We start from the raw sequence: 26,984 nt of genomic DNA, 5'->3' as shown, positions 1-26,984 counted from the left end.
ATGGACACGCTAAGGACACGTGTGGCCATGAGGACACGCGAGGGACACGCATGGAGCCACACGGGCACGCTCCTGGCACACGCGTGCGGTGACCGGGACACGTTAGGGACACGCATGAGGTGACAGGGACATGGCAGGGACACGCGTGTGGTGGCAGGGACACGTTAAGGACACGCGTGTGGTGACACGCACAGCCCCTGTGTCACTGGGGGGGGGCACAGGGACGTCCCCATCCCCCCCAGCCCCACACTGAGCCCTGTGGGGTGGGGGTGGGGGGGTGGGGGGGGGAAGGAAGCTGCCCCCCCCCAGCCCTGTGGCTTCCTGCCACGGCCACGTGGCACCCATGGGACGGCCCCAGGGGTGGGGGTGGGGGGGAACGGGGACCCTGAGGCGGAGGTGGGGGCGAATTTGGGTTTAATTTGGGGGGGGGTCAGGGGCTGACGGGGTAGGAGGAGGCCACGAAGCGCTGCCCGTTCCCGTAGGAGGAGCTGGTCCAGGAGTAGGTCTGGATGGTGGCCGCTTTGCCCCCCAGCGTCACGTGGCACCTGGGGGGGGGGGACAGGACAGACGGTGACAACGGGACCACGCGGGACCCCCCCCCAGCACGGCAGGGCTGGTCCCACGCTGCCACCGCCCCCCCCCGCCATCAGCAGGTCCCCAGTGTGGGTGCCCCCCCCCATCCGTGGGTCCCCTCTGAGGGTCCCCCCCCAATCTGTGGGTCCCCAGTGTGGCCCCCAGGCTGCCCACGTGGCCCCAAGACCCCCCCCTGCTGCAGGTCCCCAACGTGGGACCCCCCCACCTGCCTCCCCCCACCGTGGGACCCCCCCACCTGCCTACCCCCAATGTGAGACCCCCCCCACCTGCCTACCCCCACCGTGGGACCCCCCCCACCTGCATCCCCCCCCCACGTCCCCCCCCACCCCTGTCCCCACGCAGCTCCCCCCCCCATGGACACGTCCCCTGGCCCCCCCCAGCGCCCCCCCGGCTCCGCGCCCCCCCTCACTCCTGGTCGGGCCGGGCCTTGTAGCACAGGGTGTACAGGGCCAGGTCGAACTCGGGGCTGGAGCCCATGAAGGTGGAGCCGATGCTCTTCAGGTGCCCGTCCCAGAGGTACTGCAGGGCCAGGATGTCGGGGAAGGTGTCCCACTGCGGGCATGGGGACAGCGTGGGGACACCGTGGGGACACCGTGGGGACACCATGGGGACACCATGGGGACACGCAGGGACCAGGGGTATGGCCCCAGGGAATGTCCCACTGCAGGCATGGGGACACCATGGGGACACACTAGGACCACGGGCATGGCCCCAGGGTGCAGGGACAGGCATGGGGACACGATGGGACCAGGGGCATGGCCCCAGGGAATGTCCCACTGTGGTCACTGGGACACATTGAGATCACAGGCACAGGGACATTTTGGGATCACGGGCATGGGGACACAAAGGGACCACGGGCATGGCCCCAGGGCGCAGGGACGGGCACGGGGACACGATGGGACCATGGGGTGGGGACACCCAAGGATGATCGGGGGGTCTCTGGGGACAGTCACCGGGGGTGGGCGCAGAGGAGTGGGGACACTGGGGACACCCGGAGGGGGCTCAGGGGTGCTGGTGGCCGGGCTGGGGCCCTGGGGCCAGGTTTGGGGTGGGGGGTGGGGTCCAGGGGGGGCACTCACGGGCCCGTCGTAGCTGTAGCTCAGGTAGTTGAGCTGCCCCAGCTTCTCCAGGCGGTAGAGCTGCACCCAGCTGTGGCAGCCCGAAACCTTCCCCTTCTTGATCTCCCCTGGGGGCAGGGCAGGGGGTGGGCGGGGGGGCCCTGACCCCGTCCCTGTCCCCGTCCCCACAAGCTGCCCCCGCTCCCCCTGCCCTCCAGTCCCACAAAACCATCCCCCAGCCCCATCCTCCCCATGTCCCCCTGTGCCCCCAGCACCCCCCCCATGTCCCCCCAACCCCCCCCATATCCCCTGTCCCCCCATCCTCACACCCCCCTTGTCCCCGTGTCCCCCATCCCACCACCTCCACCCTCTCCATGTCCCCCGTGTCCCCCCAGCCCCATTTCCCCACCCCCTCCCCATTTCCCCACCCCCTCCCTGTGCCCCCCACCCCCTCCCCGCGCCCCCCACCCCGTCCCCATCCCCGTGCCCCCCCCGGTACCGTGGAAGACGTGCTCAAACCCGGAGGAATCGAGGGCGCTGCCACCGGAGCGCGAGTAGAGCCCGAACCACATCTCCTCCAGGTCCTCCCGAAACGCAGCCTCCGAATCGTACAGCCCTGGGGGGGGGGCACAAAATGAGGGGGGGGGGACACAGCCACCCTGAGCCCCCCCCCCCACCACCCCCGGGCCCCCCCTTTTACCCTTTTCGAGGAAGAAGCTGCTGAGCGTGGCCATGACGGGGGTGTCCAGCACGGCGTCCAGGAACGCGGCCACCTCGCGCCGCTCGGGGTCCGTCACGGCCTCGCCGCTGCCCGTGGGCGCCTGGAAGTTGTCCAGCAGGGCCAGCAGCCGGGAGAACGTCGGCCGCGAGAACAGAGCCGCCTCCGCCACCCACGAGAACAGCCTGGGCACGGGGGGGACAGGACGGGGACACGGGGGGTGGGACATGGGGACGGGGCGCAGGGACATGGGGCACCAGGATGGGACATGGGGATGTGGGACGTGGGGACGGGGATGGGGCACGGGGATGGGGTAGGGGACATGGGACACAGGAATGGGGACGGGGACAGGACACGGGGACATGGGGCACCAGGATGGGACATGGGGACGTGGGACACGGGGACGGGGATGGGGCGCAGAGATGAGGATGGGATGTGGGGATGGGGCGCGGGGATGGGATGGGGGACATGGGGATGTGGGACACGGGGACAGGACACGGGGACATGGGACACCAGGATGGGACATGGGGACATGGGACACGGGGACGTGGGACATGGGGACGGGGACAGGACACGGGGATGGGGCACAAGGACAGGACATGGGGATGGGATGGGGGACATGGGGATATGGGACATGGGGGTGGGATGGGACACGGGGTCGTGGGACACGGGGTCAAGGAAGGGATACGGAATGGGATATGGGATGGGGATGGGACATGGGACGGGTCATGGGACATGGGGACAGGATGGAGAGAGGGGAGACGGAGAGATGTGGGGTAAGGAGATGGGACGGGGACACGAGGTGGGGGTAGGGACACGGGTGGGTGACGGGGTGAAAACAGAGCATTAGGAATGGGGTGGAAATGGGGCATTGGAAGGGGATGGAATTATTGGGAACAGGGTGGAAATTGGTGGGAAATGGGGCAGGAATGGGGCATTGGGAACAGGATGGAAATGGGGCATTGGAAATGGGGTGGGAACGGGGTGGAAAGGGGATGGAAATGGGGTGGAAGCGCCCCCCCTCCCACCCCCTCACTTCTCGGGGGCGTAGTCGTGTCCGGCCCCGCTCTGCCCGTCGGGGACGCGGTGCTGCAGGTTGAGGACGATGTCCCCGGGGGCCGCGCGGTCGCGGTCGCTGGCGTGGAGCCGCTCGGCCACGGCGCGGAGCTCCCGGTCCGACACCGAGAAGCCCCCGGCGGCCGCCAGCAGGGGCAGGAGCCGCAGCAGCACCCGCAGCACCCCCATGGCTGGGACCCCCCCCCGGGGACCCGCCACCGCCCCCGCTTTTATCCCCCCCCCACCCCGACCCCTATCGCTGCCACCCCAAGGCCGGGAACGGGGTCACCGGGGTCACCGGGGGGGGGTTGGCGCGGGGTGGGGGCGCGGTGCTGAGGATTTGGGGTGATTTCGGGTGGTTTGGGGACACCCAGGGGTGATGCTGTGGGGGGGTCCCGTTCCCCCCCCTCCATTCCCCGTGGGGATGTTGGGGAGGGGGTGCCCCCCCCCCCAAATTGCCCCCCCCCAGGAGCTGCCCTTATCGCGGGGCGGTTAATGTGTCAGGGAGCAGATGTTGCCCCGCCAAGGCCTTCCCAGGCTGGGGGGGGCAGCCCCCCCCTGGCACACCCCCCCCTCCCCACTTTACAGGGGTTATGTGGGGCTGGGGGGGTCAGGGGGAGGAGGTGGAAAGGGGCTGGGGGTGATGGGGGCACCCAGGGGGGGTTAGGGGGGGTTTGGTGGGGTGGGGGGAACCAGGGGGTACCTGGAGACCAGGGGGGGCAGGGGGGATAAATAGTGGGGGGGGGGGCAGGAAGGGGGGGGCACAGCGGTGCCTTGGGGGACACAGGGGGTAGTGGGGGGAGGGGGCTGGGGCTATGGGGGGGGCATGGGTAGCGGGGAAGGGGGTGGCTATGGGGGAGGGCATGGCAGAGCTTGGGGGGCGAGGGGGGGGGGGCAGAGGCACCTGGGAGGTTTGGGGGGGGGGGGTGAGGGGGGTGAGGGGGGCGTGGGACAGCCTGGAGGGGCTCTGGGGGGGGCAGGGGGGGTGTAGGGTGCCTATGGGGAGCGGGGGGGGGCGGATAGGAGGGATGCAGGAGGGGGAGGGGGGCTGGGGGGGCATTATAGGGGCGGGGGGCGTTATGAGGGGTTTGGGGCGTTATAGGGGGCGGGGGGGCGCTATAGGGGGGCTGGGGGGGTTATAAGGGGCCAGGGGGCGTTATAGGGCACTGGGGGGCGTTAAAAGGGGTCTAGGGGCGTTATAGGGGGGTTGGGGGCGTTATAGGGGGGCTGTGGGGGGCGGGGCTCCCCGCGGGTCACGTGACAGCGGCGGGGCCTGGGCGGGGCCATGGGGCCGGGGAGGGCGCCCGAAGCCCCGCCCCTACCCGAGACCCCGCCCCCTTCCCGCTCAGCCCCTCCCCCATCCGGGCACCCTCCCGGCGGCGGCGTCAGCGCGGGGCAGCGCGCATGCGCCAACCCTCCGGACTGGGAGAGTAGAGGGGGAAGGGTGCGCTCTTCCGCCCGGCTTTGCGCGGTGCGCAGGCGCGGTGCGGTGCGGTGAGGGGAGGGGAGGGGGCGTGGCCGGGCGCTGCGCAGGCGCAGTGCGGCGGGCGCGGCGCGGGGCGCGGGGCCGGGATTTAAAGGGGCCGCAGCGGGCGGGAGGCGGCGGCGGCGGCCCCGGGACCGGCACCGGGACCGAGGGGGGGGGGAGGGGGCGGCCCCACGATGGTTTGCGGCGGCTTCGCCTGCTCGCGGAACGCGCTCTGCGCGCTCAACGTGGTCTACGTGGTGAGCGGGGGGCGGGGGGGGGCACCGGGGGGGCACCGTGGGGGGGGGGAGGGGCGAACCGGGGGGGGGAGGGGCCCACGGGGGGGGGGGAGGGGCGAACCCGGGACCGGAGGGGGGAGGGGGGAGGGGGGAGGGGGGGGGTCTCGGGGCCCCTCTGGGCCCGTGGGGGAGGGGTTGGGGGGGATGGGGGGGGGTTGGGGGGGTTTGGGGGGGTGGGGGAGGGGCACCGGGACCCCCCCCCCGCAATGGGCCCGGTCCCCCGGTGCCCCCCCCCCCCCCCCCAAAAAAAAAAAAAATGTCCCCGGGGACCCCTCCCCCAGTGCCCCCCCCCAAGGTGATGGCCCCAAAGACCCCCCCCCAAGCTGTGCCCCCCCCCCCAAAAACCAATTCCCCCCCCCCACCCCAAAGCCCCCCCCAGCAGGCACATTGGTCCTGAGCCCCCCCCCAGCACCATCCCCTGGGTGGGGGTGTCCCCATGGGGGGGGGGGGGGTCCTGTCCCCCTGGGGATGAGGGGGGGGCTGCTGGGGGGGGCTATTTTCCAGCGGGGGGGGGGTCCTGAGGCTGATGCTGCCCCCCCCCAAACTGGTGGGGGCTGCTGCTGGTGGCACTGGGGGGTCCCTGGATGGGGGGGGGGTCCCTTGGGGGGGGTGACATGTCCCTTTGGGGGGGTTCACGTGTCCCTGGGGATGGGGGGGGGCTCTTGGGGAATTTTGGGGGGGGGGGGCTGATGCTGTGTGCGCCCCCCCAGCTGGTGGGGCTGCTGCTGGTGGCACTGGGGGGTCCCTTTGGGGGGAGGGGGGTGTCCTTTGGGGCATCGCATCCCCCTGGGGAGAGGAGGGGGCTGCTGGGGGGGGTATTGGGGTATTTTTTTTTGGGGGGGGGGGCTGACGCTGTGCCCCCCCCCCAGCTGGTGGGGCTGCTGCTGGTGGCCGTGGCCGCCTGGGGCAAGGGCTTCGGCTGGTGTCCAGCATCCACATCATCGGCGGCGTCATCGCCGTGGGCGTCTTCCTGCTGCTCATCGCCGTGGTGGGGCTGGTGGGGGCCGTGCACCACCACCAGGTCCTGCTCTTCTTCGTATCCTTCCCTTGGACCCCCCCCCAAAAAAAAATTCCCCCCCCTCAAAAAAAAAAAACCTCCCCCCCCCAAAAAAAAAATCCCAAATCCCCTGGGGTAATGGTGAGGGGAAGGGGGACCCGAGGGGTGGCGGTGGTTTTGGGGGGGTTGGGGGGGGGTTAGGGGGGAATAAAGGGGTTGGGGGGGCTGGCAGGGGGTGCCCCCCCCTCAATGGGACAAGCACATCTCGGTGCCCCCCCTCCTTGACTGCACCCCCCCCCAGTACATGATCATCCTGGGCCTCGTCTTCGTCTTCCAGTTCGGGGTCTCCTGCTCCTGCCTGGCCATCAACAGGAGCCGGCAGGTGAGGGGGGGGGGGGGGCACAATTTGGGGTGTACACACAAATTTGGGGGTGTACACATAATTTTTTTTTGGGGGGGGCACAATTTTGGGGAGGGGGGGCACCAGCCCCTTGCCCCAACCCCTGGCACCGCGGTGGGGACACCTTGGAGAGGGGCTGGGGGGCACCACTGGGCGCTGTCCCCATGGGGAGGGGGAGGCACAATTTGGGGAGCGGGGGGGGACACAATTTGGGGGAAGGGGGGCACAATTTGGGGGGCAGTACACACAATTTTTTTGGGGGGGGGGGGCACAATTTTGGGGAGGGCACCAGTGTCCCTGGTCCCCGTGGGGACACCTTGGAGAGGGGTTGGGGGGCACCTCTGGGCATGGTCCCCATGGGGAGGGGAGGCACAATTTGGGAGCGGGGGGGGGCACAATTTGGGAGCGGGGGGGGGCACACAGTTTTATTTTTTGGGGGGGGGGGCACCAGCCCCTTGGCCTAGGGGTGGCCTCCCAGGCACAGTCCCCATGGGTAGGAGAAAGAAAATTGAGGGAGAAGAATCTTAACCGGGGGCTGGCTTTGTGCCCCATCCTCAGAGGGGCTGGGGGCTGGCCTGGCCCCTGCTGGACAACAAAACCAAGACGGAGCTGGAGGGAGCCTCGGGAACTGTGTGAGGGGCTGCTCAGACAGCACCGCCGACCCCGGCGCCTTCCGCACCTTCCAGGCTGAGTTAAGCGCCTGCCCGGCGGTGGGTGGGGAGCAGGACCTTCTCAGTGCCCCCAGTAAAAAAATTAAAAATGTTCCTCGAACCCCCCGCCAGAAGTGCAAGGCGCTGCTGGCCGGGACCCAGGCGCCCCCGTGCCTGACGTGCGGGGAGTGCTGCAGCACTCGAGCGAGGCGCTGAAGATCCTGAGGGGGGGTCGGGGCACCTTGCCTTCAGCTTAGCCAGAGGTCTGAATGATGGGGCTGGGGGGGTCCTGGGGGGGGGGGTGGGGGACGACGCTCTCAACCCCCCTAGCCACCCTGTATCCCCCCCCCTCAATGCAGATCCTGGGGGTGTCGCTGACCATGCGCTCCAACCTCACAGAAGGACCCGGGCCAAACCCAGCGCCTTCTTGTGTGGGCCGTGGCCAGCCTGGTGCGCCCCCCCCCCAGCCCTTTGTTGTCCCCCCAACCCCTTTGTCCCCCACGTCCCCGAGCCGCTGACCGGGCCCTTGGCGGCCACATGGAGGCCTCGGGCACGAGGCAGCCCCGCAACCCACGCGGCCACGCCGCGGGCTCAAGCTCAGCTCGTGCCCCCCCCACACCGAGACCCCCCCCCAGGACCCCCACCTTCCCAGTTTGGCCACCCCCCCAAACTTCGTGGTGTGGTTGCTGCTGCACGGGGCTCAGACCCCCACCCCTCCCTGCTGTGTGGCCGTGGGGGACCACCGCGTGTCCCCCGGGGTGGGCAGTGTGCTGTCGTCCCCCCCCCCCCCCAAAATAAAGGGTACTGAGAATAAATAAACGCCCCCCAGCCACCGGCGCCTCTGGGTCTCCTGAGTCTGTGTCCCCCCCCCCCCACGGCGTACGAGAGCGGCTGGGCTACGGAAGGGAGGATGGGGGCTCACCCCCACCCCTTTGCTGGAGGGGGAGCACCAAGATCCTCATGGCGCCCCCCCCCCACACAGCCTGCACACAACCCCCCTGCACGGAGGCCCCCCGCGCAGCAGAGCACCAGTGCAGAGGTCGCCGCCCCTGCCGCGCGAGCTCGCGCAAAGAGATTTGGGGGGAGCCTTTGCACGGGCGACACTTTTCTGCACAAGATTTTTTTTGGGGGGGGGGGGGGAGAGGGGCGCCGGCGCCCGGCGCCGCGCTCAGCCCCCTCCTCGTGCAAGGGGAGCCACAAGGACCCCCGTCCCCAACCCATATGTCCATCAGCACTTGGGAGGTTGTGGGGGGGGGAGGACCCACATGGCCCCACCCCCTCGAGAGTCCAGTCCTGTGCCCCCAGGGGGGGGGCTGCCCCTGACCCTGCAGGTAGCGAGTGCCGCAGGGCGTCGTAGGCAAGAATCCGCTTGTAGGGGTTGAAGGTCAGCATCTCCTGGGGGACACAAGGTCAGGGGGGTGTGCTGTGCCCCCCCAGTTTGGTGCCCCCCACCTCACCAGCAGCAGCTGTGCCCCAGGGGCTCCATCTCGGGCACGAAGCCCTCCCACGGGCTGGGGGCGGACGGTGGAGGCGCAGGCGGGGCAGGGCCACGTCCAGCGGCCACTCCGGTAAGCCCACGGGGAGCCCGATCAGGCTGAGGAGGGGCAGCATTAGCTAGGTCCCCAAAAAAAATCCAGCCCCACAGCTGCCCCACCCCCCCATCCCTCAGGACCCCCCTGGTCCCTCCCAGGACCCTCCTGGTCCCTCCCAGGACCCCCCAGGACCCCTCACCCAGAGCTCAGGACCCCCCCATCCCATTTTTCAGCCCCCCACCTCCAAACCCCTCCCCACACCCCTAGAGCCCCCCATCCCAAGACCCCCCAGACCCCCCAGACTACACTCAAAGATCTTGCCCAGCTGGTCGGCCTCCGATTACCAGGCAGAAGGGGGCTTGGAGAAGGAGGAAACAGACAAAAGGGACATCACCTGGGGGGGGGGGGACACGAGACCCCCCCCATGGCTGCTGGCCCCAGCACCACCCTGGGCAGGGTCGGGGGGAACCCAGACCAGGGTGTGACCGTGGCCACCAGTGGGCTCCAGCCAGGGGTGGGGTGCAGGGGGACCGGCCCCCCATCCCCCACTCACTTCCTGCGGAACATCTCTTCGGGGTGCGGCTCCACGCTCCACATGTCCACGGGGGTCGCGTACGTCGACTGCAGCAGCACCTCGGGCGCCCGGTACCACAGCGTCACCACCTGCGGCGCACGGCTCAGACACCCCCACCGTGGCCACCGTGGCCACCATGGGACCCCCCCATGGCCACCTGGACCCCCACGGCCACCAGACCACCCCACAGCCACCCTGGACCCGCAGCGTCACGGCCACCGCAGCCGTGGCCACCTGGGGTCCCCCCTCCCGGCTCCTTCTGGCTTCGTGGCTGCCCAACTTGGTGGCCACCTGCACCCGTGGGCACCCAACTTGGTGGCCACCTGGTCCCGGGGTCACCCAGAGCTCCCGGGGTCACCCCCAGCCTGACCCGTGGCCACTTGGGACCTCAGGCTCGTGGCCACCCAGGACCCAGCCACCCGGGAGCCACGGCCACCAAGATTTGTGGCCACCAGGACCCGGAGTCCCCCGGCCTCGTGGCCAGCCCAACCCCACCCATGGCTGCTCCTTGGCTTCCTGGCCAGCCCGGTGGCCACCCAACCCTGTGGCCACCGAATGTGGTCCTGGGGCCACCTGGATCCCCGGGGGCTCCTTGGCTTTGTGGCCACCCCAATGCACCCCGTGGCCACCCCAATGCACCCCGTGGCCACCCCAATGTGCCCCATGGCCACCCCACGGCCACCCCAACCTACCCTGTGGCCACCCCAACCCACCCCATGGCCACCAGGACCCGCGGCCACCCAGAACCCAGCCCCAGAGCGTCGCGGCCACGAGGCCATGAGACCCGCAGCCCCTTCAGAGGGTGACCGCCACACCCCCAACCCCCCGTCACGCACACACCACGGGGGTGAGGGCCATCTGGCAGCTGTAGATGCGAGCCAGCCCGAAATCGGCCAGCTTGACCTGGCCGCTGCTGGTCACCAGGATGTTCTCGGGCTTGAGGTCGCGGTGCACGATGCAGTTGGAGTGCAGGAAATCCAACCCACGCAGGAACTGCCGCATCAGGTCCTGGGCGAGACAACCCCCAAAACATCACCCTCAGCACCCCCGCACCTCGCCGTGCCCCCCAAAACCCCGTGGCCCCCGTGGCCACCTTGATGGTGTCCAGCGGTAGCCCTGGCGCGGGCGCTTTGTCCAGGTAGGTTTTCAGGTCCTGGTCCACGTGCTCGAACACCAGCGTCACCTTGGTCTCGCGCTCCGTGCGCGCCGTGGCACAGACGTCCATCAGCCTGCCGGGGGAGGGGCGGTGGCGCCGGGACCACCCTCAACGTGGTGTCCCCCACCATGGTCCCCGTGGCCAGGAGGTGGCCCAGCCACGGCCACGGGGCAGGAGGTGGCCCCATCCCCTGTGTCCCCGTCCCCACAAAGGGACCACGGGGCGAACCGAGGGCACGACGGTACAGCCCCCTACCCCCTACCCCCCCCCCCCCAAAACCCCACAACCCCCCAAAACCAAGGGGACAGCACCCGCCCCTCCTACCCCCACGGCACAGCAGCAGGACCCGGGGTCACGTTACCCTGGAGCGAGCGGAACCCCGTGAGCCGCCACCTGGGAGGGGCTGGGGGGATTTGTTTGGGGGATTTTTTTCAGGGGCTCAGCCGCACAATGTTGGGGTCGTCGAAGTGCTGGAGGCGCTTGAGCAGGGCGACCTCGCGCACGGTGCTGAGGGGGAGCCCGTTCTCGGTGGCCGTCACCCGCACGTTCTTCAGGGCCACGAAGCGGCCACTGCGCAGGTCCCGCGCTTTGTACACGGTGCCGTAGGCGCCCACCCCGATCTCGGCCACCAGCTCATACTGCGCCGGCGCCCCTCCTGCGCCATCCTGCGCCGCAGCCCTGCGCACACCCCCGGACACCCCGGTGACACCCAGCCCCCCACACCCCGGACACCCGGACACCCCCCGGTGACACCCTGCATCCCCCTGGGTGACACCCCGGGCACCCCCCATAGTGACACCCTGGACACCCCCTCGGTGACACCCCAGTCCCCCCAGTGCCCACTGGACACCCCCCCTCAGTGACACCTTGCACCCCCCTTGACACCCCATCACCCCCTAGCACCCCCCACATGGACCACCCCCCAACACCCCCCAGCCCCCCAAACCCCCACTGCCCCTCTAACCCACAGAACCCCCAGCACCCCCACAACCCTCCAACCCCCCTCCTCCGCAACCCCCCAGCTCCAAAAACAGCCCCCAACAGCCTCCCCCACACCCCTTACCCCTACAGACCCCCAGACCCCACAGCCCCCCACCCCCCAACCAGCCCCCAGCCCCCCCACCCCATCGACCCCAAACCCCCCCACCCCAAAGCAGCCCCCCCCAGCCCCCACCCCAAACCACCCTCACCCCCAGCCCCCCATCCCCCGGCTCCCCCCAACCCCCGGGACCCCCAAAGCAGCCCCAACCCCCCCAACCCCCAAGCCTCCCTCTCTCCCCCCCCTCCTTGCCCAGTTCCCCCGGACCCGGGGGTCGCGGTGGGGGTACCCCGGAGGGGTCCCGGGGAGGGGGAGGACGGCCACGTGCGGGCCCGGGACTCACGCGGGGGCGGCGCGCGGCTGGCGGGCAGGACAAGAGCGGCTGAAGGACCGGAACTGACCGAGACGGCGGCCAGAAGGCGGGGGCGGGGGCGGGGGACGCGGAGACAAGAATGAGCGGGGGTCGGAGGGGACGGCGGGGACCCAGGACGCAGCCCCCACCAGCGGAGTGCAGGGAGGCTGGGGGGGGGCCCCGCCCGGACACGCGTGGGAAGGGGGCTGAGGAGGACGCCTCCCTGCCCCCCATCGAAACCCCGCCAACCCCCCCGCCGGCCGCGCCCCCCTTTGTTCCCCAGGCCACACCCCACCCCTGGCCGCGCCCCCTCCCCTAGCCCCGCCCCGCCCTGTCCGTGGTGCCCTCTTAAAGGGCCCGGCGGGGACCCCCACGCGCGATCGTGTCCTGGGACCAAAACAGCCACACAGACACAGACCCCAAAGGGAAGAGGGCGGGAGCACGGGGGAGCCCGGGCCTCATTTTCCCCCACCACCCCACGCGTGTGGCCTCCCCGGCGGGCACACGCGCGTGGAAATGCCCCCGGCCCCATGCCCACGCTGTCCCCAGCCCCATGTCCCCCCTCCAGGGTGGAGAGTCCCCGTGGGGCCAGCGCTGGCCCCGTGTGGGTGTTTCACCGCGCTTGGCCGCGTTTTTTTCGGCGTTGAGGAGTCCAGAGTCTCCCCGCTGACGTCAGCCCATCCCCGGCCTCGTTGGGCACATTAACCCCGGCTGGGAGCACGATGCCACCGTGCCATCGTCGCGGCGGCCAGTGTGGGGCGGGGACGTCCCGTCTGTCCCCCCCGATGCCACCCACCGCGGGCAGCATAACCCGGGGTGGGACAGGAGAGCATCAGGAGGGTGACAGCAAAGTCATCAGGGACACAAGAGACATCAAGGTGACACAGGAGGTGACAGCAGTGTCACAGGGAGGGTGACACAAACCAGTGAGGGACACACAGGACCCATCCCCCGCTGACATCACCCTAGGATCAGCCCATGCGACACCTGTGCCCCCCGCCAGCATTAATTAACACCACTAATTAATTACAATGACAGCCTGGTTCTTTCCCTTTCCCCCCCCCATTAACCTGCCCTCCTCCCCATCCCAACGTGGCCAACAGCTGCGAGTGCCCACCGGGACCCCCTTGGTCCCCTCCCACCTGCCAGTGCCCTCCCAGGCCTGGTGCCCACACCTGCAGTTACCCCCATTTGTTCCCCCAGCCCCGTCTCACCCCGTCTCAGCCCGGGGGTCCGGGGGCCGCGGGGGTGCCGCTAGAACGGGATCGAGCCACGTCACGTCTGGGTCCCGCGACGGGCACGCCGGGGCAGGCAGCGCCCCCCCCGCACCCCCCCCCGGGCAGCGGGTGGGGGTGCTGAGTCACCGGCGCGGTGCTGCCGAGGTTTAATTTGGGCGAGAGCAATCAATTAATAAATAAAGCTTTAAATAAGCCGGGAGGCGAGGGGCCGCCACGTCTCCGCAGGAGCAATAAATAACCGGTGCCCTCGGGCGTTAAATACGGCCCTGAGGGGACATCACGGGGTGGGGGTCAGGGCAGGAGGTCCCACCAGGCTCCGTGTCCCCGCGGCTCAGGGACTTGGCAGGTGATGCTGGTCTCGGGGACAGCAGGGTGCGGGTGATGAGCTTGGCCGGGCCCCCCAGGCTCCGGCCGCACCTCTCGAAGTGCAGCAGGATCTGTGGGGGAAGGGGGGTGAGGGTGGGGCGCGGGGGACATGGGGCGGGAGGGATGGGGACGTGGGGTGGAGCGGGGGCACGGAGACAGAGACACGATGGGACAGGAGGACACAGTGGCATGGACACGATGGATGCGGGGACACGAGGACACCGGCACGGAGGGGCTGCAGGGATGGAGGTGACGCGGGGACGGAGGGGCCACGGGGACACCGACCTGCGCCAGGGCCATGTGGATCTCCAGCTCTGCCAGGCGCCTCCCCACGCAGCTGCGTTTGCCCACGCCGAAGGGCAGCGAGGCGTAGGGGTGGTGCGCGGCGCCGCGGCGCAGCCAGCGCTCCGGGACAAAGGCGTCGGGCGCCGCGAAAGCGGCCGTCGCGGACGCAGCGTCATTGGCACAGCGTGTGATGAGGGTCTGCGGGGGTAGGGGGGTGCACAGGGCAGATGGGGGCCGGGATGTCCCCCCCGCACGTGTCCCCTCCCGTGCGTCCCCGCGCTCACCTTTCCGCACCAGGTCCTCGCCCACGCGGATGTCGCGGTCGGGGACCACGCGGGCGTTGCTGGGGATGACGGGGTAGAGCCTGGGGGGGGGACAGCGGGGTGTCAGCGGGTGCCACCGCCCCGTCCCCATTGTCCCCGCTGTCCCCGTGCTCACCGCAGCGTCTCCTTCACCACGGCTTTCAGCAGGGGCATTCGGGCCAGCGCGGCCACGGGGGGGTCGTGGCCGGGGCCCAGCGCCGCCACCACCTCCTGGTGCAGCGCCGCCTGCACCCCGAGGTACAGCGACAGCTCATACAGCTCCACAGACAGGTATGGAGGTGTGGGGGGGGTGGAGCAGCGGGGTGAGGAGCAGCCAGCACCCCAATATCGTTGCGTCCACCCTGTCCGCACCACGTCCACCCATCCTCAGCACTGCCACCCCGTCCAACCACCTCCACCTCATCGTCCCCAATGCCTCCACCCCGGCCCCATCAGGTCCACCCCGTTGTCCCCATGACCTCCCTGTCCCCACCACGACCTCCCCGTCCCCACTGCCCCCTCTACCATCCCCACCATGTCCACCCCATCATCCCCACACCACCATCGCACCATTGTCCCCACCACAACTTTCCCATCCCATCCCATCCTTCCCGTCCCCATCGTGACCTCCCCGTCCCCACCGCGTCCCTCCTGCCCTCACCGTGTCCACGCCGGCCAGCAGCAGCTCGGTGACGTTGCCGTAGATGTCCCTCATGGGGACCTCCTCCCGCACCAGCTGATCCGTCAGGCACCTCTGCTCCAACGGCTCCCCCCGGGACATCCGCCCGGCCGCCCCGGCCACGCGCCGGTCAACGTGGCGCTTGGCTGCATGGGGGGGGGATGACAAAACCCCGTAAGCACCCCCGGGGGGGTTTGGGTGATGCCACCGTGTGCGTGTGTCCCCCCCCGGCACCCGGCGCCCCTCACCGAAGGCGAACATGAAGTCCCAGGCCTCGCAGAAGGTCCGCCAGGGCTTGGGGAAGAGGCGGTGCAGGGCCTTGGGCATGGCCATGGTGAGCAGCGTCATGCCGAACATGGTGCCGATGGCGCGGATGAAAGCCTCCGTGTCCCGCGGCACCTCCTGGCGCAGGCAGCCCAGGCGCGATGCGGAGGAGGACGGAGGATGCCTGCGGGTGGGACGGGGGCGGAGAGCTGTGAGGTGGGGACACAGGGAGCCTTGGGGATGTGGGGAGCCTGGGGGACATCCCGGGGGTCTTGGGGAGTCCTGGGGACAGGGGGAGCCTGTGGGACACGGGGAGGCCTCGGGAGCCCTGGGGATGTGGGAGCCACGGGGACTTGGGGAGCTATGGGGATACTGGGAGCCCTGGGGACATGGGAGCCGTGGGGACATGGGAGGCCATGGGGACACAGGAGCCCTGGGGACGCGATGAGGACACGGGGTATCCTCAGGGCATGGGGGCCGTGGTGGGGACAAGAGCACGTGGAGCACACTGGGGACCCCCAGGGGACGCAGGAGTCCCTGGGGACGTGGCGTGGACGAGGGGCACCCTGGGGGACACGGGAGTCCTTGGGGAGACAAGGGATTCCCCGGGGATCCTCCAGAAACCCCAGCGAGCGCTGCGGGAACAGGGCGAGACACCAGAACATGGGAAGGGGGCAGGGGGGACACCCGGGAAGCCCCCCCCTCACCTCCAAGCCGTTGTCGACTCGACGGCCACGTCGGGGACGAGCTGCTGGGGGTGGCGGTCCCGCAGGTGCTGCAGGCGCTGCACCAGGTCGCCCACCACGGCCCCCACCGCCCCCGCGTACGCTTCGGCCGCCCGCGGGCGCAGCAGGAGGCGCCCCACGAGGCTGCGCAGCCGCTGCCACTCCTCGCCCTCCCTGGGGGGGCACAGAAAGGGATGGAGGGGTGGGGGGTGCACACACACAAACACACGCGGGTGGCGTGTGGGGACGTACAGCGACCGCGGCCCTACGCGTCCGTGCACGTCCCCGGTGCCGCCGGCCGAGGAAGGTGCAGCGGTGCGCCGCGGGAGCAGCTCGGAGCCGGAGGAGGGGGTGCACGGGATGGTGAGGAGGCACTGCTTGTGCAGCGAGCTGGAGGAGCTTGTGGGGTCTCGGGGCTTGCCGGGCAGGGGCTGGAGAGCTGCTCTAGGGTCGGGGGTCCGCATCAGGTCGGGGAGCTGGGGCTGATTGTGAAGGTCAGGTGGCTGGGGCATGGGGTTGGGGGGCTTGTTGTGGGGTCGGGGGCTGGGGCACGGGTTGTAGGCTGGACAGGGGCTGGGGGCTGCTTTTGGGTTGGGAAGCTGGGCACGAGGCTTTGGGCTGCTTTTGGGTCGGGGGCTGCTTGTAGGTTGGGAGGCTGGACAAGGGGTTGGGGGCTGGGCGTTGGGGGGCTGCACGTGGGTCAGGGGGCTCCCCATGGGGTGGGGGCCAGCCCAAAGGGTGAGGCTGCCTTTGGGGCCGTGCCGTGCCCAGGGCTCCGTGCCCCGGCCCCCTGCCCACGCGGCGGCGGCGGCGCACCCCCTCGGGTTTACTCACATCCTGCGCTGGCTGGAGGGAGTCGGGGCTGGGGAAGCAGGGAGGTGGCGGGGCTGGGGGGCCTGTGGATAGTGGCTCAGTCACGCCAGAACCGGTAAGCCCAGGAAGGGATGAAGCAGGCGGGGATGGGGCAGGGGCTCCCCGGCCCCAGACCCCACCAGACCGCACGTGCAGCCCCCAGACCCTGATTGTGCCCCAAGACCCCCATCTGCAGCCCCCTAGACCCCGATCTGCACCCCAGACCCTCAAATCCCCTCCCCAGCTCCCCCACTCACAGCCCCCAGCCCCCCAAGCAAAATTCCCCTAGCCCTCCCTAATTGCCGCCCCCAGACCCCCGGCTCCCGAGCCTCCAGCCCCTGCACCCCTCCCCCATCTCCCCCCCTCACATCCCAGCCCCCCAAACACCCCAGACCCCCATCTGCACCCCCAGACCCCAAACTGTAGCCCTCAGGCTCCACACCCCCTCCCCATACCCCCACCTTGCACCCCCCAGCCCCATGCCCCCTCCCCAGCCCCCCAAACACTCCCCAGACCCCAATTTTCACCCCCCAGCCCCCTGTGCCCCCTTCCCATTTCCCCCCCTTGCATCCCCCAGCCCCTCCAAACATCCCCCCAGCCCCAATTTTCACCCCCCAGCCCCCCTGTAATCCCTCCCCAGCCCCCCAGCCCCCCTTGCCCCCTCCCGGCGCCCCCAGCCCCCCAGCCCCACTCACGCGGTGGGCAGCGCCCCGCCACATGCCCCACAGCAGTGCATGCAATCCTTCCAGTGAGAGGTGGGAGCGCACGGGGCAGGGCCCCTCCTGCCGCAGCACCTCCTGGATCAGCCCGGCCTCGGCCACGTGCACGGTCAGGATGGGCCCGAAGCTGCCCTTCCACACCAACCATAGCGCGCCCAGCCCTCCACCTGGGGGGGCACAGGGGGCACCGTGGGCAGCAGCCCCCAGCCCACCCCAGACCCTCTGAGCACCGCCGGGGGGCTCCCCATTAGCTGTAAGTGGCCCCCCGAGGTGGTGCTGGGGTCCCCTGGCACCCTCAAGCCCCTCAGAGGTGGTACTGGGGGTCTCCTACTACCCTGAAGCCCCCCAAATGTGACACTTGGGGTCCCTCTGTCATCCTAACCCCCCCCCAGAGGTGGCACTGGGGTCCCCCCTGTCCCCCTCCAAGCCCCCCAGACATAGCACTGGGGGTCTTCCTACTACCTTCAGGACCCCAAAAAGTGGACCAGGGGGTCCCCTGGCACCCTGAAGCCCCCCAGACCTGACACTGGGGGTCCCCTCCTACCCTCAAGCCCCCCAGGTGTGACACTGGGGGTCCCCCCGTCATCCTGAAACCCCCTAGAGGTGGAGCTGGGGGTTCCCTACCACCCTCAAGCCCCCCCAAGGTAGCACTGGGGTCCCCCCGTCACCTCCAAGCCCCCCTGAGGTGGCACCAGGGGTCCCTCATCACCCCCAATGCCCCCCCGGAGGTGACCTCAAGGGATTCCTGTCCCCATCATCTTCAAGCCCCCCTGAGCTTGCACTTGGGAGGTACCCCCTTTCTGACCCCTCAAGCCCCCCAAGACGTGGCACTGGGGGTTCCCCCTGCCCCCTCCATGTCCCCCCTGACCCATCTCCTTCTGCCCCAGCAGGGCCCCCCTGTCCCACCCGCACCCCAGGACCATGCCCCCCACCCAGCCCTTCCCAAGCCCCCCAGGATGGTGAGGACAGGATGCCCCCTGAAAAAAACAAGGCCAGGATCCCTTCCCCATGCCCCCAAGCCCTCAGCCCACCCTGCCCCCTTTCTGCAGCTCGTGCAGCCTCCGGAGCCCCCGGGCAGAGGAGGTCGTACAGTGGGAGGCGGAGGGGCTGGGCCCGGGCATCTCAGCCAGGCTGCGGCCTGGGGGGCTGCGGGGGGGGCAGACGGGGGGGGCAGGGGCGGTGGGGGAGCCCAGCTCGGGCAGGCAGCGGGCGGAGCGGGGCGGCCCGGGAGGGGAGGCGGAAGGCTCTGCGGCATGGCGGGGGGCTGGGGGGGCTGGGGGGGGTCAGGGACACGGCCGGGGGGGGGTCCGGGGGGGGTCGGGGACCGGCCTCGACTGAGCGGGCGGCATCGCCCCCAGGGCTTTATAGGCACCCACGTGGACCCCCCCAAAGCCCCGCCCCCTCTGTAAGCCCCGCCCCCAAAGGGAGGCCCCAGCCACCCAATTTTCCCAGGAGAGGGGCAGAAATGAGACCCCCATAGAGGCACAGCCATGAGGTGGGCACCGCACCCCACGACCCCCCCCACGACCCCCCCAGGAAACAGTCGCCCCCACTCATTAACTCGGTAAGCCCCATGAGCCCCCTACTCATTAACCCCCCCCACATAATTCCTCCCCCCCTCCAAGACCCCCCAGCACCCACCAGTCCATACTGGTCATACTGAGCCCCGGTACCCCTGAACTGGGAGGCAGGCCAAGTTTTTGAAGGGGGGGGGGGGGGGGCGTGGCCCATGGGGGTGGTGAATGGGGGAGGAGCAGGGAAGTGAGGCCGTTGCTGAGCAGGTTCAACCAGTCCGAGGAGGAAACTCAGGAGGAGGAGGAAAGAGGAGTCACGGCACTTAGTGTCCCTGGGGTTGTGAGGTGGGAAGAAGAAGGGGAACGTACCCCAGCCCCTGATTTCTCAGGGAACCCCGCCTTGCGACACAGAAGCGGCCGGGCCTGTGGAAGACACCCGCGGGGGGGGCAACGGGGGAGACAGGGACAGGACAGGAGCCCGGGGGCCTGGCGGGCTGCACAGGAACACCTGGCAGACACCAGGAGTTCCTGGGGGTGAGCTGAGCCTGAACAGCGGCCAAGGGGGAAACTGAGGCAGGGCGAGGGATTTTGGAGAGGAGCAGGTTTTTTGGAGGGGAGGAGCAGAGTGGGGGTGAAGACCCCCCAGCCCAATTGGAGACCCAAACTCTCGCGGGGGGGGGGGGGGTGCAGGAAGCAAAGCCAACAATGACGCCTGGGGGGGGGGGGGGGGGGGGGCTGGCTTTCTCTGAACTTGTCGGCGTGGGATGGCGGGGGGCGGGGGGGGGCAGGAGGGACCCTGGGGGAGCAGGACCTTTGGGGTGAGGGGCGGGTGCCGGGGGGGGGGGACCCTGGGGTGGCGGAAGGGACCCTGGGGTTGTGGGCGGCGCCAGCCCCCGGGGGGGGCCCTGCAGCAGCAGGAAGGTCCCGGGGGGGGGGCCGGGGAGCCCGAGGCGAGTGCCCCTTGCCCGTGCAAAAAGTGGCCGCCTGGTCCCCAGGGCCAGGTCCAGGAGGCGTAGGAAGACAGCGGGAAGGTCCTGCCCCCGCCGCGCTGCACCTTGCGGCCCTCCTCCGTGCACGTGGCCAACAGCGCCACCACTGGGTCCTTGGCTCTGCCGACACACGGGGGGGGGTCACGGACCGGGGGGGGGTCACGGGACCGGGGGGGGGTCACAGGGGGCTCCCCCCCTCCCGTTCGCTCACCAGCTTCTCCTCCAGCGGCACCTCCTCGAGGGCGGGGTGGGCGCGGAAGTAGCGGCGCCATCCACTCATGCACCTCGGGCCCGTCCGTGATGGTGTCCCGCCGGGCCTGGGGGGGGAGCAAGACGGGGTGAAATGGGGTGAAATGGGGTGAAATGGGGTGGGAGAGGACAAGGGATTGGGGCTCACCCCGGGCGCAGCACGTAGCCGTAGTCCGCCAGCAGCGCCGTGCTGATGATGCGCCACTGTGCTGAGTGCGCTTCAAAGTGAGGTCAAAGAAAAGGAAAAAACATCTGCTAGGGCTGGGGGGGGGGGGGACAAAATACAAACAAGGAGAGGAGTACCCGCAGCGAGCCCCCAAAAGTGTAACCGAGTATTTTCGGAGCCCACCTGGCCTTTGTGGAAGAAGTGGGGCAGGTGCTTCATGGCGTTGGCGCGCAGGCAGGCGATGTTCTGGAAGCGCCCGGGGTTGGCGGCGCGCAGGGCGCGGATGCGGTGCCGGGCAAAGGCGCTGACCTTCAGCCGCAGCTCCAGGCCCAGCGCCAGCGAGCGGGGGAACAGCGCCAACAGCTTCCACTGGGGGCAAAAAAGGGGTGAGGAGCAGCAGGAAACCCCCCCAACACGCACCCCCCAAGGTATGCCCCCAATCGACTCACTGCCGGGTGTTGCCATCAGGAATAAGGCTGAGGAAAATTTCTGCTCCAAAATGACCCCCCGGCACCACAAACCCCAAATGTCCCCAGCACCGCAAATCCCCAAATGCCCCCCGCAGACACAAACCCCAAAATGCCCCCAGTAAAACAAACCCCAAAATGCACCCTCCAGCCGCCCCACCACCATAATCCCCCAAAATGCCCCCGGATGCCCCCAACCACTACAAACCCCAAAATGCCCCCCGGAGTTACCCCCCCAAGCCCTTCACCCCAAATTCCCCTTCTCATTGATCCTCCGGCCCCACTCCCCCCCAAAAGTGCCCCCTGGTGCCCCCCAATGACCTCCACCCCCAAATGTCCCCATAGTGCCCCCCAGCTCCCCACCCCCAAATGCCCCCTTGGTGCCCCCCCCCAGCCCCCCTCGCCCCTGAACCCCCCCAGTCCTGTGCCCCCCATGCCCCACAAGCCCCCCAGGGCCACGTCCCCAACACCCCCCCACCCCCCCAAATGTCCCCCCGGTGCTCCCCAGTTCCCCCCACTCACCCAGCAGCCCCCATCACCGCAGCCCACGTGGGCGAAGCTCCACCCCTGGGGGGGGGCTCGGCGGCGGGCGCGGGGGGAGCCGCAGCAGGAAGAAGGCCAAGAGAACAGCGAGGCCCAGTCCATGTCCTGGGCCTGGCGGGCTGCGGGGACACGGGACGAGTGCTGCAGGAGAATCCCGCTGCCCCCACCAGATCCGTTGCGGACACCGCGGGGGGGGGCTGGGGCTGGCAGGTACCGGAGGGTCCCGAGGGTGCTCGGTGGGGGACTTGTGGGGGTGGGGGGGTGCCAGTAATACAGGGCGGTGAGGAGGTCTCGGTGATAACGGGACCTGATGGGGGGAGACTGCAGTGATACCGTGCAGAGGGGGGTACCAGTGATACCGGGCGCAGATTACAAGCTGCGAGGGGATTCTGGGTGGGCTGTGAGGGGGATGGGGGCTCGGTGCCCCGGGGCCATAAGGGGGGTCCGGTTCCCTCCGTTCCCGGGCCGGGCCGGCGTGGGGGGGTCCGGTTCCCGGTGCTCCGGTTCCCGGTGAGGCCGGGCCGTTTGCGGGGGCCCCGGCGCACTCACTAGCGCAGCGTGTGGTCGGCCAGCGGGTTGGAGTGTGCCCGCTGCCGGTAGAACCGCTTCTGGGGGGGCGCCGCCGCCGCCGCCTCCTCCTCCGCCTCCGCCGCCGCCATCATGGCGGCCCCCAGGAGCGGCGTCGAGGCAGGGCCACGGTGACGTCACCGCGCGGCGCAGCGCGCTGACGTCACGGCCGCCGGGAGGAGGAATTGGGCGCGCACCTGTAGAGAGGGGCGGGGCTTAGGCCACTGCCGCCCCTCAGAGTGTCTGTGAGGCCCAGTACATCCCAGTGCCTCCCAGTACATCCCAGTGTCCCCCATCACTCTCCAGTGCCACCCAGTGCTCCCCAGTGCCCCCCCAGTACCTCCCAGTGTCCCCATCACTCTCCAGTGCCCCCCCAGTACTCCCCAGTGCCCCCCCAGTATCTCCCAGTACCTCCCAGTGCCCCCCCATCAGTCCCCAGTGCCACCCAGTGCTCCCCCGGTGCCCCCCCAGCGCTCCCCAGTGCCCCCCAGCGCCACCCCATTGCCCCTCAGTACCTCCCAGTATCCCCTTGTGCCCCCCCAGATCCCCCCAGTGCCCCCCTGTGCTCCCCCAGCGCCCCCCAGTCATCTCTAGTCCCTCCCAGTATCCCACCAGTGCTCTCCAGCGCCTCCCAGTGCTCCCCAGTACCCCCCACAGGCACTCTCTGCATCTTGGTGTCCCCCAGTGCTTCCCAGTGCTTTCCAGTCCCTGCCACTGCACCCCCACCACCCCCAGTACCCCCCAGTGTCTCCCCCGACTGTTCCCAGTGCTCCTCAGTGCCCCACTGCTGTTCCCCAGTGCCTCCCAGTGACCTCCAGTCCACTCTAGTGCCTCTCCCAGTGCTCTCCAGTGGTCTCCAGTCCTCTCCAGTGCTCCCCATCCCCCCAGTTCCCCCAGTATGTCCCCTCTGGCGTCCCCCAGTTTTCCCCATTCCTCCCAGTCCTCCCCATTGTGCCTCCCTCACCCCTCAGCGCTCCCCCAGGGCCCTTCCCAGTGCCCCCAGTGCCTCCCAGTCCTCCCAGTAACCCCCCATGGCTCCCACCCTGTTCCCCCCAGCCCTTCCCAGGGCCAGGCCTCTTCCCCTACCCCCCCCCCAGTGCCTCCCAGTGCCTCCCAGTCCCCAGTGACCCCCCAGGATCACCCCTACACCCCCTTCCCAGTGCCTCCCAGTCCTCCCAGTCCTCCCAGCTCCACGGCCGGGCCCTTCCCGGCAGCAGGCCCGAAGGGGAATTCGGGGCTGCGGCGAAACCGGGGGCGATTTCTGAGAAGGCCCCCGGGGGGGTTGAGCACACCGGGCCCGGGGCTGTCCGTCGTCCGTCCATCCCGTCGTCCGTCCATCCCCAACCCCCCAGAACGGGAAACCGTCCCCAAAATGCGTCGGGGGGCGGGGGAGGGGGGGGAGGGGGGATGGGGACAGGGCCCCGGGGGGGGGCCGTGTCGGGAACCGGGGCCCCGGGGCCTTCCAGGAACGGGGCTGAGTCACGGGAAGTCACGGGGAGGGCGGCGGGGGGGGGACACGGGGCCTGAGCCCGGTCCCGGGGCCGCGGGCGGTGACCCGGGGCCATGGTGGTGACGCAGGCGGCCGCGGGGGTCCCGGGGGGGTCGGGCCGGGGCTGGTTGCTCATTACCCCGGTGGCACTGGGGGGGGGACACCGGGCTGCGTGCCCCGGTTACCGGTCATCGCACCCACTGCCACCGGGCAGGGCTGGGCCTGATCCCAGCGGGCTGGGGCTCTCCTGGTGCTGGGACACTGGGGACACTGGGGACACTGGGGATGGGGGACACCGGGATGGGGGACACTGGGATGGGGCAGGGGACACTGGGGATAGGCCTGAGGACACTGGAATGGGACAGGGGACACTGGGATGGGGCTGTGGCACTGGGATGGGGCTGGGGACACCGGTATGGGATAGGGGACGGCACTGATGCAGGAGGGGACACTGGGGGAGAAGCCTGGGGACACTGGACAGGGTGGGGACACCAGGATGGGACAGGGACACTGGGAAGAGGCCTGGGGACACCAGGGACAGGCCTGGGGACACTGGGATGGGACAGGGGACAGAATTGATGCAGGAGGGGACACGGGGAGCAGCTTGGGGACACCGGGATGGGGCAGGGGACACTGGGGGACACCAGGGAGGGACACTGGGGCTGAGCAGGGGACACTGGGATGGGGCAGGGGACAATACTGGTGGAAATAGGGGACACGGGGGGGCAGCTTGGGGACATCGGGGATGGAACGGGGACACCGGACAGGGCAGGGGACACTGGGACGGGGCTGGGGGACACCATTAGTGGAAACTGGGGCCACTGGGAGCAGCTTGGGGACACGGGACGGGGGCGGGGCTGGGGAGAGGCCCCGCCCCCTTGGCGGGAGCGACGTCCGCTCTGACCAATGGGGAGGGGCAGCGGCGAGGCCCCGCCCCTCGGCAAGATGGCGGCGCCCAGCGGCGGGGCCGGGAGGGGAGAGGAGGAGGAGGAGGAGGACGAGGAGGAGGAGGAGGGGGGGGAGGAAGGCGGGGAGGGGGGGAATTGAGGGAGAAAGGGGAAAAAAAGAGGAAAGGGAGGGAAATGAAAGAGAAAAGGGGAGACGGAGGGGAAGGGGAAAGGGAAAAAGGAAGAGGAGGAGGATGAAGATGATGAAGATGAGGATGAGGATGATGATGATGAGGAAGGCTTGTCTGGGCCGCTGGCCGCCGTGTTCCCCCGCGACCCCGCTCTCTTCGCCGACTCCTTCCCGACCCGGAGCCGCTTCCGTTTCTGCGGCCACGTCCTGCGAATCGCCCAGCACCACGGCCCCCGGCTCGGGCTGGCGGCGCCCGTCTGGGACGGGGTGCGAGGGGGGGGGGGGGGGACGTGGGGGGGGCTGGGGGGCACCCTGGGGTCTCTGGGCATGGGGGGGGGGTCCTGGGGCATTGGGGGGGGGTCCTGGGGTGTTGGGGGGGGAGATTGTGGGGCATTGGGGGGCTCTTGGGAACTGGGGGGCTCTTGGGACACGTGGGGGGGGGTGCAATAAGGATGGGGGGGCTCTGGGGACCCCAAGGGATGGGCAGACCCAGGGGGACCCCAGGAGCACGGGGACACCGGCTGCTGGGGGGGACCTCAAGGAGCACCGGGAGGTGGGGGGACCCCAAGGGGGTGCAGAGGGACATGGGGGGGTCCCCTGTGCCCCCCCCAACCCTGTGTGTCCCCCCCCCGTCCCAGGCCTTGGAGCTGTGCCGTTACTTCGAGGAGGAGAACCTCGACTTCCGCGGCCGCACCGTCATCGAGCTGGGCGCCGGCACCGGCATCGTGGGCATCCTGGCGGCGCTGCTGGGTGAGGGGGGGGGGGGCAGCACGGCCCCCCCCGGGGGTACCCCCCCAGGGAGCCCAGTAAGGGACTGGGAGCCGGTGGGGGTCACTGGTGTGAGCACCCCCTGGGGCTGGTGGCTACTGGGGGGGATTGGGGGGTAGGGAGGGGTTGGGGGGGGTTGCTGGAGGGGGGGTGTTTGGGGGGTTATTGGGGGTCAGAAGGGTGTTTGGGGGGGTGATGGGGGGGTTATTGGGGTTGGGGGGATTTGGGGGCTATTGGGGGGGTTATTGGTGGGTAGGGAGGTATTTGGGTGGGTATTGGGGGGTAGGGGGATATTTGGGGGGGGTTAATGGGGGGATATGGGGGATTTGGGGGGTTCTGGGGGGATATTTGGGAGTGGGAGGGGATTTGGGGTTTATTGGGGGGGTTATGGAGGGGTGGGGAGGATTTGGGGGGTTATTGGGGGTAAGAAGGGTGTTTGGGGGGTACTGGGGGTTTTGGGGGGGTTATTGGGGGAGTAGGGGGGTATTTGGGGATTTTATTTGGGGTAAGAAGGGTACTGGGGGGTATTGGGGGGTATTTAGGGGTGTGGGGGGGATTTGGGGGTGCAGAGAGTCCGAGGGAGGTGTGACCCCCCCCCTCACCTCCCCCTTACCGATCCCCTAGGGGGGGATGTGACCATCACGGACCTGCCGCTGGCTTTGGAGCAGATCCGGGAGAACGTGCGGAGGAACGTGCCGGGGGGGGCCGCGGCCCCGTGCCCCCCGCCCCGGGTGCGAGCCCTGGCTTGGGGCTTGGACCACGGCTCCTTCCCCCGGGGCTACGACGTGGTGCTGGGCGCGGATGTGGTGTACGACCCCCGCAGCTTCCCGGCGCTGCTGACCACCCTGCGCCACCTCTGCGGCCCCCGCTCCGTGGCCCTGCTGTGCTGCGGGATGCGGCGCGAGCTGGGGGCCGCCCGCTTCTTCCAGCAGCTGCTGCCCCGGCACTTCCGCACCCAGCTGCTGCGCCGCTGTCCCCAGCGCGACGTCGAGCTGTACCGGGCCACCTGCGGGGACATCGGGTGACACCGGGACACCGGGACGCTTTGGGGACACTGTGGGGACAAAGGGGCCTGAGGGATCCTGGGTGGCTCCTTGTTCTTTCCAGAGCCACGGGTGACACCGGGACATGGGGACACCAGGACGTGGGGATGCTCTTGGCCACCCCCAGGCACCGCGGGTGACATCAGGACACAGGGACATGGGGACACTTTGGGGACAAAGGGACCTGGAGGTCGTCAGCTGCCGGCCCCGTGTCCTCCTCATCCCATTGAGCCATACCGGGCCACCTGCGGGGGCCACAGGGGACACCGGACGCTTTGGGGACAAAGGGGTCTGAGGGATCCCGGGTGGCCCCCTGTCCCCTCCAGCCCCCCTCAGCCACCTCCCAGTGCCCCCAGTGCCTTCACAGTGAAGATTTTTTTTTACCATTTCACCTAAATCTGCTCCTTTTCAGTGTCGTGGCGCCCCCCCCTCACCCTGGGTCTGCGTCCCCCAGTAACGGGGACAGCGCGGGGGGGGGGGGGGGGGCTCAGACGGCCCCGAGGGGCTCGGTGGGACCGGCCTGGCTCTGCTGGGTGCTGGGGGGGCTCTGGGGGGGGGGGGGGCTGGGCAAAGTGGGGGGGCTCCAAAAAGGTGGGGGGGGGCTGGGGAGGGGCGAAAACCAGGGAGGGGGGGGCTCTAAAATGGGAAGGGGGGGACTATAGGGGCCAGGGGGGGCTCTATAGGGGCTGGGGGGGGCCCAGCCCCTCTCGGCCCCGCCCCCTGAGCTCCTGACCACGCCCCCGAAGTCCAAGCCCCGCCCCCGAGCCCCAAGCCCCGCCCCCTGAACTCCCA

At 69.8% G+C, this 26,984-nt stretch overlaps 4 protein-coding genes and 1 long non-coding RNA gene across 5 annotated transcripts; 2 read left to right on the top strand and 3 right to left on the bottom strand.

Moving 5' to 3' along the window:
- Positions 1-397: 397 nt before the first annotated feature.
- Positions 398-3,869, bottom strand: LOC140000880 (uridylate-specific endoribonuclease C-like). Its single transcript, XM_072031884.1, has 6 exons — positions 3,407-3,869; positions 2,353-2,555; positions 2,152-2,268; positions 1,674-1,780; positions 1,004-1,146; positions 398-545 (listed from the first exon to the last, which is right to left on the bottom strand). The coding sequence occupies exons 1-6, from the start codon at positions 3,613-3,615 to the stop codon at positions 431-433; spliced, it is 894 nt and encodes a 297-aa protein (XP_071887985.1). The 5' UTR covers positions 3,616-3,869; the 3' UTR covers positions 398-430.
- A 1,121-nt stretch (positions 3,870-4,990) lies between these two features.
- Positions 4,991-6,619, top strand: LOC140000876 (uncharacterized). Its single transcript, XR_011806092.1, has 3 exons — positions 4,991-5,151; positions 6,060-6,226; positions 6,489-6,619. It is a non-coding gene; the product is annotated as an uncharacterized lncRNA (long non-coding RNA).
- Positions 6,620-7,490: 871 nt separating this feature from the next.
- CDK4 (cyclin dependent kinase 4) lies at positions 7,491-11,290 on the bottom strand. The gene is given in 10 exon segments (XM_072031815.1): positions 7,491-7,526; positions 8,567-8,632; positions 8,695-8,717; positions 8,720-8,773; positions 8,776-8,831; positions 9,078-9,127; positions 9,319-9,432; positions 10,184-10,351; positions 10,437-10,572; positions 10,944-11,290. Coding segments are annotated over 10 exon segments (1,050 nt in total).
- A 3,323-nt stretch (positions 11,291-14,613) lies between these two features.
- Positions 14,614-21,926, bottom strand: METTL1 (methyltransferase 1, tRNA methylguanosine). Its single transcript, XM_072031814.1, is given in 8 exon segments — positions 14,614-14,906; positions 15,009-15,208; positions 15,732-15,923; positions 19,833-19,943; positions 20,221-20,333; positions 20,422-20,607; positions 21,228-21,492; positions 21,798-21,926. Coding segments are annotated over 8 exon segments (1,458 nt in total). The 5' UTR covers positions 21,911-21,926; the 3' UTR covers positions 14,614-14,628.
- Positions 21,927-23,699: 1,773 nt separating this feature from the next.
- Positions 23,700-26,589, top strand: EEF1AKMT3 (EEF1A lysine methyltransferase 3). The gene is made up of 4 exons (XM_072031813.1): positions 23,700-23,717; positions 24,394-24,648; positions 25,020-25,131; positions 25,774-26,589. Exons 1-4 carry the CDS (start codon positions 23,700-23,702, stop codon positions 26,172-26,174), a joined length of 786 nt encoding a protein of 261 aa, XP_071887914.1. The 3' UTR covers positions 26,175-26,589.
- Positions 26,590-26,984: the final 395 nt, after the last annotated feature.

Source organism: Anas platyrhynchos, chromosome 34, assembly GCF_047663525.1.
Source record: "Anas platyrhynchos isolate ZD024472 breed Pekin duck chromosome 34, IASCAAS_PekinDuck_T2T, whole genome shotgun sequence".
In the NCBI taxonomy this organism is placed as follows: Eukaryota; Metazoa; Chordata; class Aves; order Anseriformes; family Anatidae; genus Anas; species Anas platyrhynchos.
The sequence above is the reverse complement of the archived record's forward strand: the minus strand, read 5'-3'. Positions and strand labels throughout refer to the sequence as shown.

Excerpts from the sequence above, each read along its gene's own strand:
- LOC140000880 (XM_072031884.1), bottom strand. The coding sequence starts at position 3,615 with ATGGGGGTGCTGCGGGTGCTGCTGCGGCTCCTGCCCCTGCTGGCGGCC. Across the intron at positions 1,147-1,673 it reads GCTACAGCTACGACGGGCCC|TGGGACACCTTCCCCGACAT; the intron begins GTGAGTGCCCCC and ends CCATGCCCGCAG. Across the intron at positions 546-1,003 it reads AAGGCCCGGCCCGACCAGGA|GTGCCACGTGACGCTGGGGG; the intron begins GTGAGGGGGGGC and ends CCCCCCCCCCAG.
- EEF1AKMT3 (XM_072031813.1), top strand. Across the intron at positions 24,649-25,019 it reads CGGCGCCCGTCTGGGACGGG|GCCTTGGAGCTGTGCCGTTA; the intron begins GTGCGAGGGGGG and ends CCCCCGTCCCAG. Across the intron at positions 25,132-25,773 it reads CATCCTGGCGGCGCTGCTGG|GGGGGGATGTGACCATCACG; the intron begins GTGAGGGGGGGG and ends CCGATCCCCTAG.